At 52.1% G+C, this 12,872-nt stretch overlaps 1 protein-coding gene across 1 annotated transcript; it reads left to right on the top strand.

Moving 5' to 3' along the window:
• Window positions 1-413: 413 nt before the first annotated feature.
• Window positions 414-12,596, top strand: PAX6 (paired box 6; the record flags this gene model as incomplete). The annotated part of the gene is given in 12 exon segments (XM_082485345.1): window positions 414-559; window positions 561-586; window positions 1,046-1,176; window positions 2,097-2,138; window positions 2,232-2,447; window positions 3,016-3,181; window positions 7,718-7,876; window positions 8,740-8,822; window positions 9,093-9,243; window positions 9,363-9,478; window positions 11,523-11,673; window positions 12,511-12,596. Coding segments are annotated over 12 exon segments (1,473 nt in total).
• Window positions 12,597-12,872: the final 276 nt, after the last annotated feature.

Here is a 12,872-nt window from a genome sequence, read left to right as displayed (position 1 = left end):
GGTGGGAAGCGCGGGTCGCCACGCCGGCCGCGCTGCTGGGCCGGGGCGGCAAATTCCCCAGCCCCGATGTCACTTTGAATCCATTGCGCGGGGGAGCGCGCCCCCTCGGTTGTGTCCGCGCAGAGCCCGCGGCTACCTCGAACCGCAGCCTCCCTCGGAGGGAGAGCGAGTAGAGTTCAATCTAGTCTGAGTGATATCCAAATGCGGACAGAAAGGGTCGTTTTATCATGCTACTATTTGTCGTGACGATGCAATTTTCAAAAGCAGAGTACTGTCATAAAGTGACACGCCTGCCACAAGTGCTCCAACTGATCTTTTCAATTAGCCTTCCATGCATGATCCGGGGCGACTTCCGCCTATTTCCAGAAATTAAGCTCAAACTTGACGTGCAGCTAGTTTTATTTTAAAGACAAATGTCAGAGAGGCTCATCATATTTTCCCCCTCTTCTATATTTGGAGCTTATTTATTGCTAAGAAGCCTGGGCTCTTGGAGTCAATTTATCAGGAGGCTCCAAAGAGAGGAGAGCGGAGAGCGCGTAGAGCAGAGCTTCTCCAGGGAGACTTCCTCCAAAGCCTGGAGCTTCAGGTTGGGCACTGCCGGGGCAGCCTCTCGCTTTGCTTTCGGCCAAGCGAGCTGCGGCTGTGCGGACGCAGGCAGGCTTGGTTGGGCTTGGGGTTGGGCTTGGGCTTTTTTGGTTGGGTTTGGGGGTTTTTATTATTTTTTTCGCTGGGGAGGAAAAAGGAGGGGGGGGGGGAGGGAAATAAAAGGGCAAAGCAAGGAAGCAAGTCAAGGCGATCCAGCCCGGAATGTTCTGGGCTTTTTGCGCTGGGTTTGGGGGTTCGCCGCTGCCGCGGGTTTTACAGACGGGGTTTGCATCTCGGAGCCGCCGTGGGCTCCCCGGGAGCGGCGGGCGAAGACGGCGGCGGGGCCGGGCGGGAGCGGAGCGGAGCGGCGGCGCTGCGCGGCGGGGCGCGGAGAGCGGAGCGGCGCGGGATGTGCGCGGGAGCGGAGGGTGCTATGGTGGGCGCTGTGCTTCCCCCGCAGGTCACAGCGGCGTGAACCAGCTCGGCGGGGTGTTCGTCAACGGGAGGCCGCTGCCCGACTCCACGCGGCAGAAGATCGTGGAACTCGCTCACAGCGGCGCCCGGCCCTGCGACATCTCCCGGATCCTGCAGGTGAAGGCGGCGGCGTCCCCCGTCCTCCCACCGCTCCGCTCCGCTCCGCTCCAGAGCCGCTTTGTCCACCGCTGGCCGCCAAGGCGCTAATTGCCGACCCCCCCCACACACCCACCCACCCACCATCACCGCCACCACCACCCGCCTTCCAGCCTAATAAAACGATCCATCTGCTTATCTTGATTGTTGCTGCAAATAGACCTTTCTACGCGTATATATATACACCTTTTAAAATGTTTTCTTTTTTTTTTTTTCTTTTTTTTTTTTCCCCTTTTTTTTTGTTCCCCTTTATTTCCATCCGGTGATAACCTGCACTCTCGTTACAGTTAGTTGGCTGTAATAAACTGAATTATACGGCTTGGCATAATTTCAGTTTCCTCTCCTTCCTCCTCTTCCCCCCATATTTACTTATGATTTTGTGAGATCTGTATGCATTTGGCGTGGCTTACTGCTTTTTTATTTTTACCTTTTTTTTTTTCTTCAAAAAAGAAAAACGAAAAAAAAAAAAAGAGGCAAAAGAAAAAAAAAATAAAAAGAACCCCCCTCGAAGCCACGCTGTTTTAGCCCGGAATCTGTCTTTACGGACACTAACGCGATCTGGCGCAGCTCAGGGGTACATTGTAAATGTAGGTCTTGATAACCCCTCACTCACCCTGTCCCCCGCAAGTACTCTGTCTAAGAGCAGTGAGGACGATGGAGACTAGTCTGGCTTAGCTATTGTTCGCATTTAAGGCGTATTTTAACATTAATACTAAAAGAATTACGTTTTGACCAGATTTTTTTTTCCTTCCAAATGTTTTTAAAGTATCACTTTTGTAGAGGGTAGGGCCACGAATGTTTTTTTTTTTTTTTTTTTTTAAGAAAAAAAAGACTCTCTAAGTAAGTTCTCATACCATTTAAGGTATATTTTTGTGTTATAGACCCATGCAGATGCAAAAGTCCAAGTGCTGGACAATCAAAACGTAAGCTTGTCATTGTTTAATGCATACTTAAACAATTTTATTTTTGTCTTGAAATTATTAATAATGTGATTTTCTGTCCGCTTCCCTATCCAGGTGTCGAATGGATGTGTGAGTAAAATTTTGGGCAGGTATTACGAAACTGGCTCCATCAGACCCAGGGCAATCGGAGGTAGTAAACCGAGAGTAGCGACTCCAGAAGTTGTAAGCAAAATAGCGCAGTATAAACGAGAGTGCCCCTCCATCTTTGCGTGGGAGATTCGAGACAGATTACTATCAGAGGGGGTCTGTACCAACGATAATATACCCAGTGTAAGTTCATGAAAAAAACCTTCCTGTGTGCTGTGTACAATGCTGGGTAGCGTAGCGAGCCTCTGCTTCCTTTGTTTTGGTCTCAGATGAGAGGATAGCAGGTTCACATCATTTGCATGTGGCAGGGTCAGGCGCATTTTTTCATACAGAATCTGACAAATGCCTTTAAGGAGGGGAAAAAAAAAAGTAAAAAATAAAAACATGCGGGTCACCCCTGCGCCTAGCGCCTCAGGACTGCCAGCATCAGTCGAAGCCATCACTCTGGTTTTGCAGGGTTGGGTTTGGGGCTTTTTTTTTTAGTTTGGTTTTTTTTTTTCCCTTTTTTTTTTTTTTTCTTTTTTTCTCCCCCTCCCGTGGTTTGTTTGTTTGTTTGCACCACCACCAGCAGTAAGCGAGTCGGGGACACGGCGGGACGGGGCGGCCGCAGCGCAGCCGGCGCTCGGGGGACCCCTGACTTGCGCCCAGGTCGGGCCGCCCGCAGCGCGGAAGGGGCGCGGGGGTTGCGCGGGTGGCTCGCGGGGAGCGCGCTACCGCACTACCATTGCCTTTCCTGTCCTTTGCCTTCCAGGTGTCGTCGATAAACAGAGTCCTACGCAACCTGGCTAGCGAAAAGCAACAGATGGGTGCCGACGGGATGTACGACAAGCTAAGGATGCTGAACGGGCAGACGGGGACATGGGGCACCCGGCCCGGCTGGTACCCCGGCACCTCGGTACCCGGGCAGCCCGCCCAAGGTAAGGGACAGCCCGGCCGCCGCTCCACGGCCCGGGGCGACCCGGCTCGGCTCGGCCTCGCCCGGCGGAGGTGGCCCCGACGCCGGTCCCCCTCGCCCCTTCCCCGACCGCCGCGCAATTTTCCGGGGACGGTGGCTCAGGGCGTCCCCCCGGGCGGCCGCGGGCGGGTGGGTGGCGGGCGGGAGGGCTTCCAGCCCCGGCCCCGGCCCGGGAGCAGCCGCCGCGGCCGCCGAGGTGCGGTGCCGGCAGCCGGGTGGGTTCCGGGGCTGATCCTTAACCTCGCCCGTCAGCCCGGTAATTAGGGCTCCCGCTCCCCGCCGCGGCCGCCTTCCCGCGCCGGGGGCTGCGAAGCCGGGAGGATCGGTCACTATCTCCGTAGGGCTGATTATAGTTCCTCCTCAATGGACCCGAAACAACTTTGTAAATATAGGAAACTGTTTATCCTGAAGATTAATAGGTATTTGTAGTAGGAATGACAAGGGGATAATATGAAGGATAATGGGATGTTACGTTACATACTTAAGATGGTTAATGGCTTCTTTTTGAATACGGGCTCTGTTGAGGCTCGGCTCTCTCCCTGGCTGTGGTCATTCCTTTAGAAGAGGTGTCTATATACAACAACCTGCTTTTTGTTTTCACCCCGCAAGGAAAAAAAAATCGGTAACAGTGTGCGGAATATCTGGTACAAAGGATGTTTCTGTCACACGCAAGAATTTGTTATGGGAACAATTCTGTCGCTATGTAATTGCTCATTAGAGATCGTTTTGTTTCTCATTAAGGCGACATGAATAAGCGTCTAGTTGAAGGAGACAGCTGTAGAAATGTTCCACAGGAGACCTCTGGACACGATATGGCACCGCTTGCCAATTAGACATGTCAGTTTTAAGAGAAGAAAACAATCTATGAAGGACACTAGAAAGATAGAGCGGAGCCCTCGCTTCCCCCCACCCCCACTTTTTTTTTTTTTTTTTTTTTTTTTAATTTTGTTTTGCCCGATGTCTCCCCCCGGAGCCGGGACGGACCCTACCGACAGCCGCCCGCCGGTTCGCCCCTACCTGCGGCGCCCGGGGCCGGGCGGGGGCTGCTCCTGCCCCGCATCCCTGCCCCGCATCCCTGCCCGCCCCGGGGCCGCCGTCGCGGTTCCCCATCCTCCCTTCTCTGCCCCGCATCCGAGAGCCAAACCGCGGAGCGCGGCGCAGGGCAGCGCACTTTCCGCCCATGCGGCTCTAACCGGCCCGGGCGCCCTCCGTTCCCATCGTGTTTGTTTGTTTGTTTTTTTTTTCCTTTTGTTTAGAAAAAAGTGTTCAATGGAGATATTTAGGATGCCCCCCTGCTTGCTCTCCCCGCCGCAGCGCGGTGTCTGCGGGCCCAGCTCCGCGCGGTGTGCGCGGGCGCGGTGCGGGCGCACCTGGGGCCAGGCAGCCCTTGGCCGCTGCGGTGGAGGCGCCTGTGTCTGGGGGGGTGGTAGTGGTGGGTGCGGTGGGGTGTCGGTGGAGCTGCTGGAGGCTTGTGGTGACACCCCCCTACGACCCCGTGGCGTGGGGATGTGCGCAATTTCCGCGGGGTACCGCGGGCAGGAGCGTGCCGGGGCGGCAGGAGCCCGGGAGCCATCTCCCAAATTAGCAACCGAAATAAAGCGGTGCGGAGCGGTGCGGAGCTCGGTGCGGGTCGGGGCAGGGCTGTCTGGGGCCGGGGGTGCGCGGGTGCGTGGGCAGGAGAGGCGAGGGGGAGGCAGGCAGGCACTTAAAACATCCGCATGGCAAAATTAAAATTAATAAAATGGATTTCCTCTGGAATATTCATGCTCCCTCTAATGTTTTTCCCTTGCAGGGGTATGTTACTGGATTTTAAGAGTCCATTACTCAAAAAGCATAAGGCGAGGTTAGGTCTCAGAGGGGTACAAATATGGTCTCAATCTGATAAACGCCATGCAGCAGTGAATAAAATAATGGATACATGAGGGCTGACAGAACAAAAAGAGACATCTCTATCCGGGAGAAATTCTCCAGTGATTTAGTGGTTTTAGGGATCACCGAGACACTGTTTCTTATCTTTTTTTTTTTTTTTTTTTTCCCTCCCTCTCTTATAAGACTAAAGCCTTCTATAGGATTTAGACACTTTCTCTTTCAACAGATGCTACAATGTTTTGATCCCAGCTCTATAGCTGAGAGGTGCCGCAATTGGTTTGCTATCTTTTTTTGCTTGTTTTCCGCCTCACTGATTAAGACACTAAGAAACTAAGGAATGATTTTATTTCCCAGCGTCTTTTTTTTTTTTTTTTTTTTTTTTCTCTTCTTTCCAGGAAACAAATCCTATACCCAGCGTCAGATGGTCTGGCTATAGGATAATAGGGACGGACATTCACTCTCTTTCTTACGGATTAGGTCTGGAAGGTGGAACAGCCCTATTGAGATCGTTCCTTTTAGGGGCTTTTTTTTTAAAAAAAAAAAAAAAAGGGGGGTGTCTAAAAAGAAGATATCTTAATTGTCAGGCGCGGGGGTCTTAAATAATCAGAAGGGAGTTAAACTCTAGGTGAAAGTTTTAGCGGGCTCGAAGGTTTGGAGGGCGGTGGAGAGCGCACCGAGACGAGGTGACAAAAAAAAAAAAAATGTGGCTGCAAAAGTTTAAAAATAAGTGTGTAAGAGGGGTGTGGGAAGGGTGGCAATGGGGGTGCCCGGTTCGGGCTCGGCCCTGCGAAGCACGGCGGCGGCTCCGCGGGTGCGCTCCGCTGCCCGGCGCAGGCAGGACGCGCTGCGCGGCCCCGACGGCGCGGGGCGGGGGGGGGGGGGGGGCGGCCATCCCCGCCGCCTTTGGGCGGCTCCCCCCGCAATCTCCCCCCCCCCCCCCTTCCTCCTCTGTCCCCTTCGCTCCCCCCCCCCGGTCCGCGCCGGTCCGCTCGGTGCGGACAGTGATGGATGAGCGCGGTGGCGGAGGTTAAGCGGCGGCCCCCGCAGCGGGCGGGCGCGGCCCCCGGCGCTGCCACCGGCGCTGGGCAGGGCGGCTGCCCCGCCGCGGCGGAGCTCCCCGGGCTCGGCGGCTTTGTGTGCCCCTGAAAGGCAGCAACTCCCCCCCCCCCCCCCCCCGAAACCTCCCCCCCCCGGCTATTCACCCGCCGCCGGCCGCCTCAATGGGGCTGCGGCCGCCCATATGGTGACCACGGCCGCTGAATCCCTGTGTTTAAATGGGGGAGAAAGTTCGGGTTTTAAAACATTTCAAAGTGGTTGAAAGGGTCCCACCAGACCCTGTCACAATTCCCCCCGAGCTTTGAAGGCCGGGGCCATTGTTCGCCGATTATAAATGATATTACTTTAAAGTTGATTTCCCACAATATTTAAAGGATGTAGCGGGAGTGTCGCTATTTATTTTTGGCGTAACTTTTCAAGGGAATTAGCATAAGTAGCCCATGCGGCCCTCGGCCCGTCTCCCCCTTTATGCGACATCAAACCGCCTCGAAAAATATGCTTTGAAAGGAGAGGGAGAGCTAATTTAGGGACCACGAGAGAAACGTGCGCTCCTTTGGCCCACGGCGGCCTGGGGTGCCCGCAGCGCCCCGCAAAGCCGCCCGGCCCCGGGACGCATCCCTGCGACCGCCCGAAAGCACAGCACAATGAAACTTTCCCCCTTGTTTAATGACAGAAATTACATTAAAAGTGGTGGAAATGCCCTAATTAAAAATGTACCGCTTAAATGATATGCCAAACGTTCAGCTGCAGAATAGCGTATTTAGCTAGTTAGTGAACTCGCTACTATTTCTTTTAAAATTACATGTTAAAATTTTAAAAGAAATCTTACTTTTCTCTGGTGCAACACATTACAAAGAATGGACAGTCCTTTTATCTAAATATAAAATTCCATTTTCAGCAATTATAGCCTGTTCTTGGTGATGATATAATTACAGCTGTGCTCAGTAATAGGTGTCAAGGCAATGCACACTCATACAATAGTTGAATAAAACTGCAGAACAATGCAGGCACTTCTAAATTCACAACCTTTAAAATGAAATTGACTGTGCAGAATTCAAATAAAAACTGGATAAATATTTTTTAAAAAAGATTACAAGCTTGGTTTGGTTTCTTAATAGCATTTTCTGCAAACCTATCAACATCTAATTGATTAGATAGGAATTACTGATTATAGATAATCTGAAATACTGAACATCACTATTTTAAATATAGCAATAGGTAAATAAATGCAGCAGGCAGAGGAGACTGCCATAGCACTTCAGCAATGATTCATGGAAAGAATCACTTTCAGGGGAAAGTATTTTTGTGCGGGTTTTATTCCAGAGGAAAAACAAAATGAAATTAAGACCAGGCAATCGTAATTCCTCGTCTCCGATGTTTACGATAACGCTGGAAACTGAAATGTTTTCGTGTTAGCCGTCTCATTAGCACAACGTTGCTTTGATACCCAAGACGTTTTTAAGGGAGGGTGTCAGCAAACATGGCCGGACTTGTTTCTGATCACGTTATTTCTCTGATAGGGATCTTAAAACAAGGGTACCCGCGTTTCACTTTCCAACTCTTGGTTCCGCAGATGGCTGTCCGCAACAAGAGGGAGGAGGGGAAAACACTAACTCCATCAGCTCTAACGGAGAAGATTCAGACGAGGCCCAAATGAGACTCCAGCTGAAAAGAAAGCTGCAGAGAAATAGGACATCCTTTACCCAAGAGCAAATCGAAGCCCTTGAGAAAGGTGAGTGACATTTTCCTACGGCAGAAGCAGCAGAGAAGAGCAAAATGTGCTCTGGCTGTATTAAGAGCTGAACATGGCACTCACGTGCCTTATATATATGTATATATTTTAAGTCTGTGGCTCCCTCCATGCTCTTTTATTCATTGAGCTCCAAATATTCATCGGTGGCTGCGATGTGCCCCCAAAAGCTGTTAAAATGTTTTCAAAGGGAACGTACTCCGGGCACAGATCATACTGAAATATCGGTGTTACACCCCGGGCTCCTCTCCCTGGGGATAAATCCCCTCCCGCCGACTGTGCCGCATCCCCGGCCAGGCCATGTTGCCGTACGCCGGGGAGGCGAGGGCGGGCAGCCGGGGCTGGCAGCAGCCCTCCGTGCCTGCCCCCACGCTCGCTCCCCATCCCCAGCGCTGCTGCTGCTGCCCGGGGCTGGGAGCAGGTGCCCTTTTCCCTCACCAGCCCGGGTGCACCTCGCCTCTGACCCGCTCCGCATCTTCCTTCTTATTTTCCGCTGTTATTTAGCGACGTGCCATTTCGCTTCTTGGTCACAGGGTCAGAGCTGCCTTGGGGACCCCCTCAGCAGAGGCAGAAGCCCTCACTGCTTCTTGAAAGATGCAGCGTTGCACCCGAGCCTGCCTGTCCCCTTGGCAATATCCCCCAGCAGGCAAGGCGTCCTCCTCCCTAACACACAAACACACAAATACACACACACACACACACATACGCAGAGAAAGCTCAGCTTTGCCTTAACAGCGATGTTTCTTAAGAACGTTTAGAGCCCAGGCAGCGCAAGAATGACTCTGACTTTACAGTCGGCCACGTTAACTCTTCCGCGACTAACACAACACGATTTCCTTCTGCAGAATTTGAGAGGACCCACTATCCCGATGTGTTTGCAAGAGAGAGACTAGCTGCTAAAATAGACCTGCCTGAAGCAAGGATACAGGTACTGAGCTGCCGTGCAGTTGTGCCTATTATTATTTTCACTATTACCGTTCTCATTTTGTTATTCGTGGCTTCTCGAAGCACAGGGCGGCCCCCTGTTTATGATGGGGTATTTGTCCATCTCTTCCTTGAGGAGAATAACAGCAGCCGGGGTTTGCTTTTGCGCGCTGCTTCGCTGCGCTGCGCGCCAGCTTTCCGTCAGCACGGCCTTGAGCTACGCGGGGGAGGTCCCTGTAAGCTCGTTCACGTCTCTCAAACGCTGTGTTTTCAGGTGTGGTTTTCTAACAGAAGGGCCAAGTGGAGAAGGGAAGAGAAGCTGAGGAACCAGCGAAGACAAGCCAGCAACACTCCCAGCCACATTCCCATCAGTAGTAGTTTCAGCACAAGCGTTTACCAGCCGATCCCACAACCGACCACCCCCGGTAATGCCACCAACCCGCTCACGTTCCTCCATCCTCTTGGGAAAATGAGACTCTGAGAGCGTATCGCCAGTTGTAATTGTTAAACTAATGTGTTCATCTGTCTGTCTATTCCATTATAGTTTCCTCTTTCACATCAGGTTCCATGTTGGGCAGAACGGACACGGCGCTCACAAACACGTACAGTGCGCTGCCGCCCATGCCTAGCTTCACCATGGCCAACAACCTGCCTATGCAAGTAAGTCCCACGGCACCGCGCTGCCTCGGGACTCGGCGGCCCCTGGGGCATGCGGGAGTGTGGGTGGGGGGATCTTCCTCCCCAGGATGGGGGGTTACAGACCCAAACCACACCGCAGGGAAACCGGCACCAAAGGCTTCCCCGGCATCTGAAAAGATGCCCTGTTTGGGAGAATCACGAGGGAAAGGTCCTGGTGCTCAACAAGCCCCTTTCCTGAATTTTAAGAGAGAAAAGTCCTCAAAATTACAAGGCAACAAATCTGGGGTGAAAAAACCCTTTATGGGAAACGCCCACGGTTAACCTATGGAACTCACTGGTGCAGTATTGTGGAAATTGCTGCCCGAATAAGCTGCTGGAGGGATCTGACCTTCTTGGCGTAGGTAACGTGGCGGCGGCGCATTAGGAACACCTGAGAGAGGGAAGGATGTGATTAGCATCAGTGGTTTTGCCAGCTAAGCCAGAATTGCAAGAGCTGTCAATCCTCATGCCTGAAAGCATTAGCTGATCACCAGCTGGGTTAGGAAGAAATCTATTCCTTTGGGGTCTGTTTCTATAGACCTTTCAGATGCAAAATTCCTCCTTTTTTAATGGTGGGGTTGGCCTAGGAAGGTGCTGGCCAATTACGGGAGTTTTGCAGCTTTGTCTGAGGCACACAGCATTGACCACTGCTGGAGACAGGCGAGCAGATTAGAGAGCCTGACTCCTTCGCTGCGGCAATTACTATGTTACTAATTGCTGAACCAAAATTAACCAAATAAAGTTAGAGTCTCGCAAGTCCGCGGAAAGAAATGACGTCGGCTGGGTCGCTATTTCGTGACGTTGGAGGCCGGCGGCGCCGTTCCCTGCAGCGGGCTGAGAGCAGATGACAAAAGATCAAAGGGCTGGTACGGGAACGCTTGGGAGAGGAGGCGGCCCCCAGTTCACCACTGGGCACCTGGGCAGGGACCTGGCATGTGTGAGCCGCTCTAGAGAGTCCTGTCTGGGTGGCCACCACGGCGTGATGGCCACGCGATGTTGGAGCGGGAGATTTGGCAGCCGAACCATCGGCATCTCCCTGCGGATGCGCAGCTTGTTGCGGGTTCTCCCAGAGCACAGCGTGTGCGCGCTTGGCGAGCGAGGCTGTCGGTATTTTCGGAGGCGGCGTGCGTCGGGGACGTGCAGGCGGAGGAAATATGTGCAGACGTGTCGAGTCTCGTGTGCTGGCAGCAGGAATTACTCATCCCGCTTCCTGCTCCCCCCGCAGCCCTCCCCGTGATGGGGCTGCACCGGTCCCCGCTCTCCCGGCACCCCGGAGTGGGACATGCCCCTGCTTGGTCCTTCCCTGGCACTGTGCCATCTCTCACCCCCTGCCCGCAGCTGCTCTCCCCCCTGGCAGATGGGGTTTTTGGGGGTCGGTGTTTAGGTAGATGGAGATGTCTGGTCTCCTGGGACGCTGCTGGCATGGGTTTGGGGTGACCGAGGCTCCGAAGGGGGATCAACGCACACGTACGTGTGCGTTGATCCCCCTTCGGAGCCTCGGTCACCCCAAACCCACACATCGTCCGTGCATATCAGACACAGGAGCAGCCCGCGTGCCTCAGTGGAGTAACTTTTAGTTACACCACTCGTTAGTGGTGTATTCAGTTTGGGTTTTAGTTACACCACCAAATGTGAGATAAGATGCCAGCCCTGCTCTGTCTCTCTCCGGCTGCAAACGGCAGGAGACTTCTTTCTTCTACGTAAGCACAAACAAGGGCTGTGGTTCCTCGGTTTATGTATGCAACATCTTCGTTAGCATCTAGACGTAGGGATCTGCTCGCCAAGAGCATCTGAAAAGGCTCTGGTGACTGTCCACAGTCGTTTCTGTAGACCAAAAACCCCCGGGAAGAGGCTGCTTGATTGAGCTCCTAAATAGGGCTTTACATCTAAGTCCCCGAATCTGAAGGCGAAGCTCATTTTTGCTTGTGCACGCTGCTCCTGAGGGCCGGCACATCCTCCCAGAAGAGCGTAACGCCGTGTTCACCTCAGCCGATACTTAACACTGTTTTATCCTTTGCTTCCATAGCCCCCGGTACCCAGCCAGACCTCCTCCTACTCTTGCATGCTGCCCACCAGTCCATCGGTCAATGGACGGAGCTATGACACATACACCCCTCCTCACATGCAGACACACATGAACAGCCAGCCGATGGGCACCTCTGGCACCACTTCCACAGGTGAGTGGCCCCGCGCTCCCCCCGCCTTGCTCCGTCCATCCGTTTTTTCCCATGTATCTCCCTTCCCATGGGAGAGGTCTCTCTGTCGGGTTTAGTGGCTGTCGAACCAGGCAGAAGAGGAAAATGTATAACTTTGTGGGCAAGAGCAGGAAGTCTGATTTTTAAGCTGCTGCTGGAGGGGTAGATGGAAGATGACTGATTAACAGAGGTGGCGTTCGAACAGCGGTACGGTGGGAAGCTCTTCAGTGAGGCCCCCAGCCCGCAAAACCTTCCCTGTATAATTAAATTCTAAAGCAGCACTTATTTCACCGTTAAATTCCAGCAGAGGTACTCACACCCGTGACGTTAAGCATACGTGAAAGTATTTGCAGGACTGGGTGGGTTTTTATCATGTCTGTGGTTTTGGTTTTTTTTTGCTAAAGATTTGAAGTTATCGAAAAGGCAGGAAACCTGTAGAAATATTAACCTATGCGTTAGAAGGCAAAACAGGGTAAAAAAGGGGTAAGTGTCAGTGTAACCAGGAGCAAGCCAGACGCATTTTAAAAGAATAGAAATGTTCAGTGCATTTTGGGCTGAATTCCCAACTGATACAAATGAGCCGAGGCTCTGGCATTTATCTCAAAGCATGACAGTTTATTTATAACAACAAATCAGTGAGATGTGCACAGGTTTTTAAAATATACACCTCCCCCAACCCCCCCAACTGATTCGGCAGGCTGGTAGATGTCGAGATTTAATACTTACCACAATACGAGCACAAATCTGTGAAACTGTAAAGCAAAACCTGTGCTATGCATAGAAAAACTAAAATATCCATTTTCCCCCCTCAATTTTCAGGTCTCATTTCCCCTGGAGTGTCAGTTCCAGTTCAAGTTCCTGGCAGTGAACCTGATATGTCTCAATACTGGCCAAGATTACAGTAAAACATGTGTTAATTCCGTAAATGACTATATGGACAACAGTTGGATGTTCAGCAGTATTTTATAAAGGAAGAATGGCTCTCAGAGTACTTCTGTACTGCAACTGTGCCCTATGCTGTAACACATGGAAAAGACTTTCACATGGACCTTTGTACACTGAAGGCATTATATCAGTTGGAACAAATCTTCATTTTGGTATCCAAACTTTTATTCATTTTGGTGTATTATTTGTAAATGGGCATTTGTATGTTATAATGAAAAAAAAAAAAGAACAATGTA

This window comes from Vanellus vanellus, assembly GCF_965231255.1.
Source record: "Vanellus vanellus genome assembly, chromosome: 6".
In the NCBI taxonomy this organism is placed as follows: domain Eukaryota; kingdom Metazoa; phylum Chordata; class Aves; order Charadriiformes; family Charadriidae; genus Vanellus; species Vanellus vanellus.
This window is presented reverse-complemented; position numbering and strand designations above follow the sequence as displayed.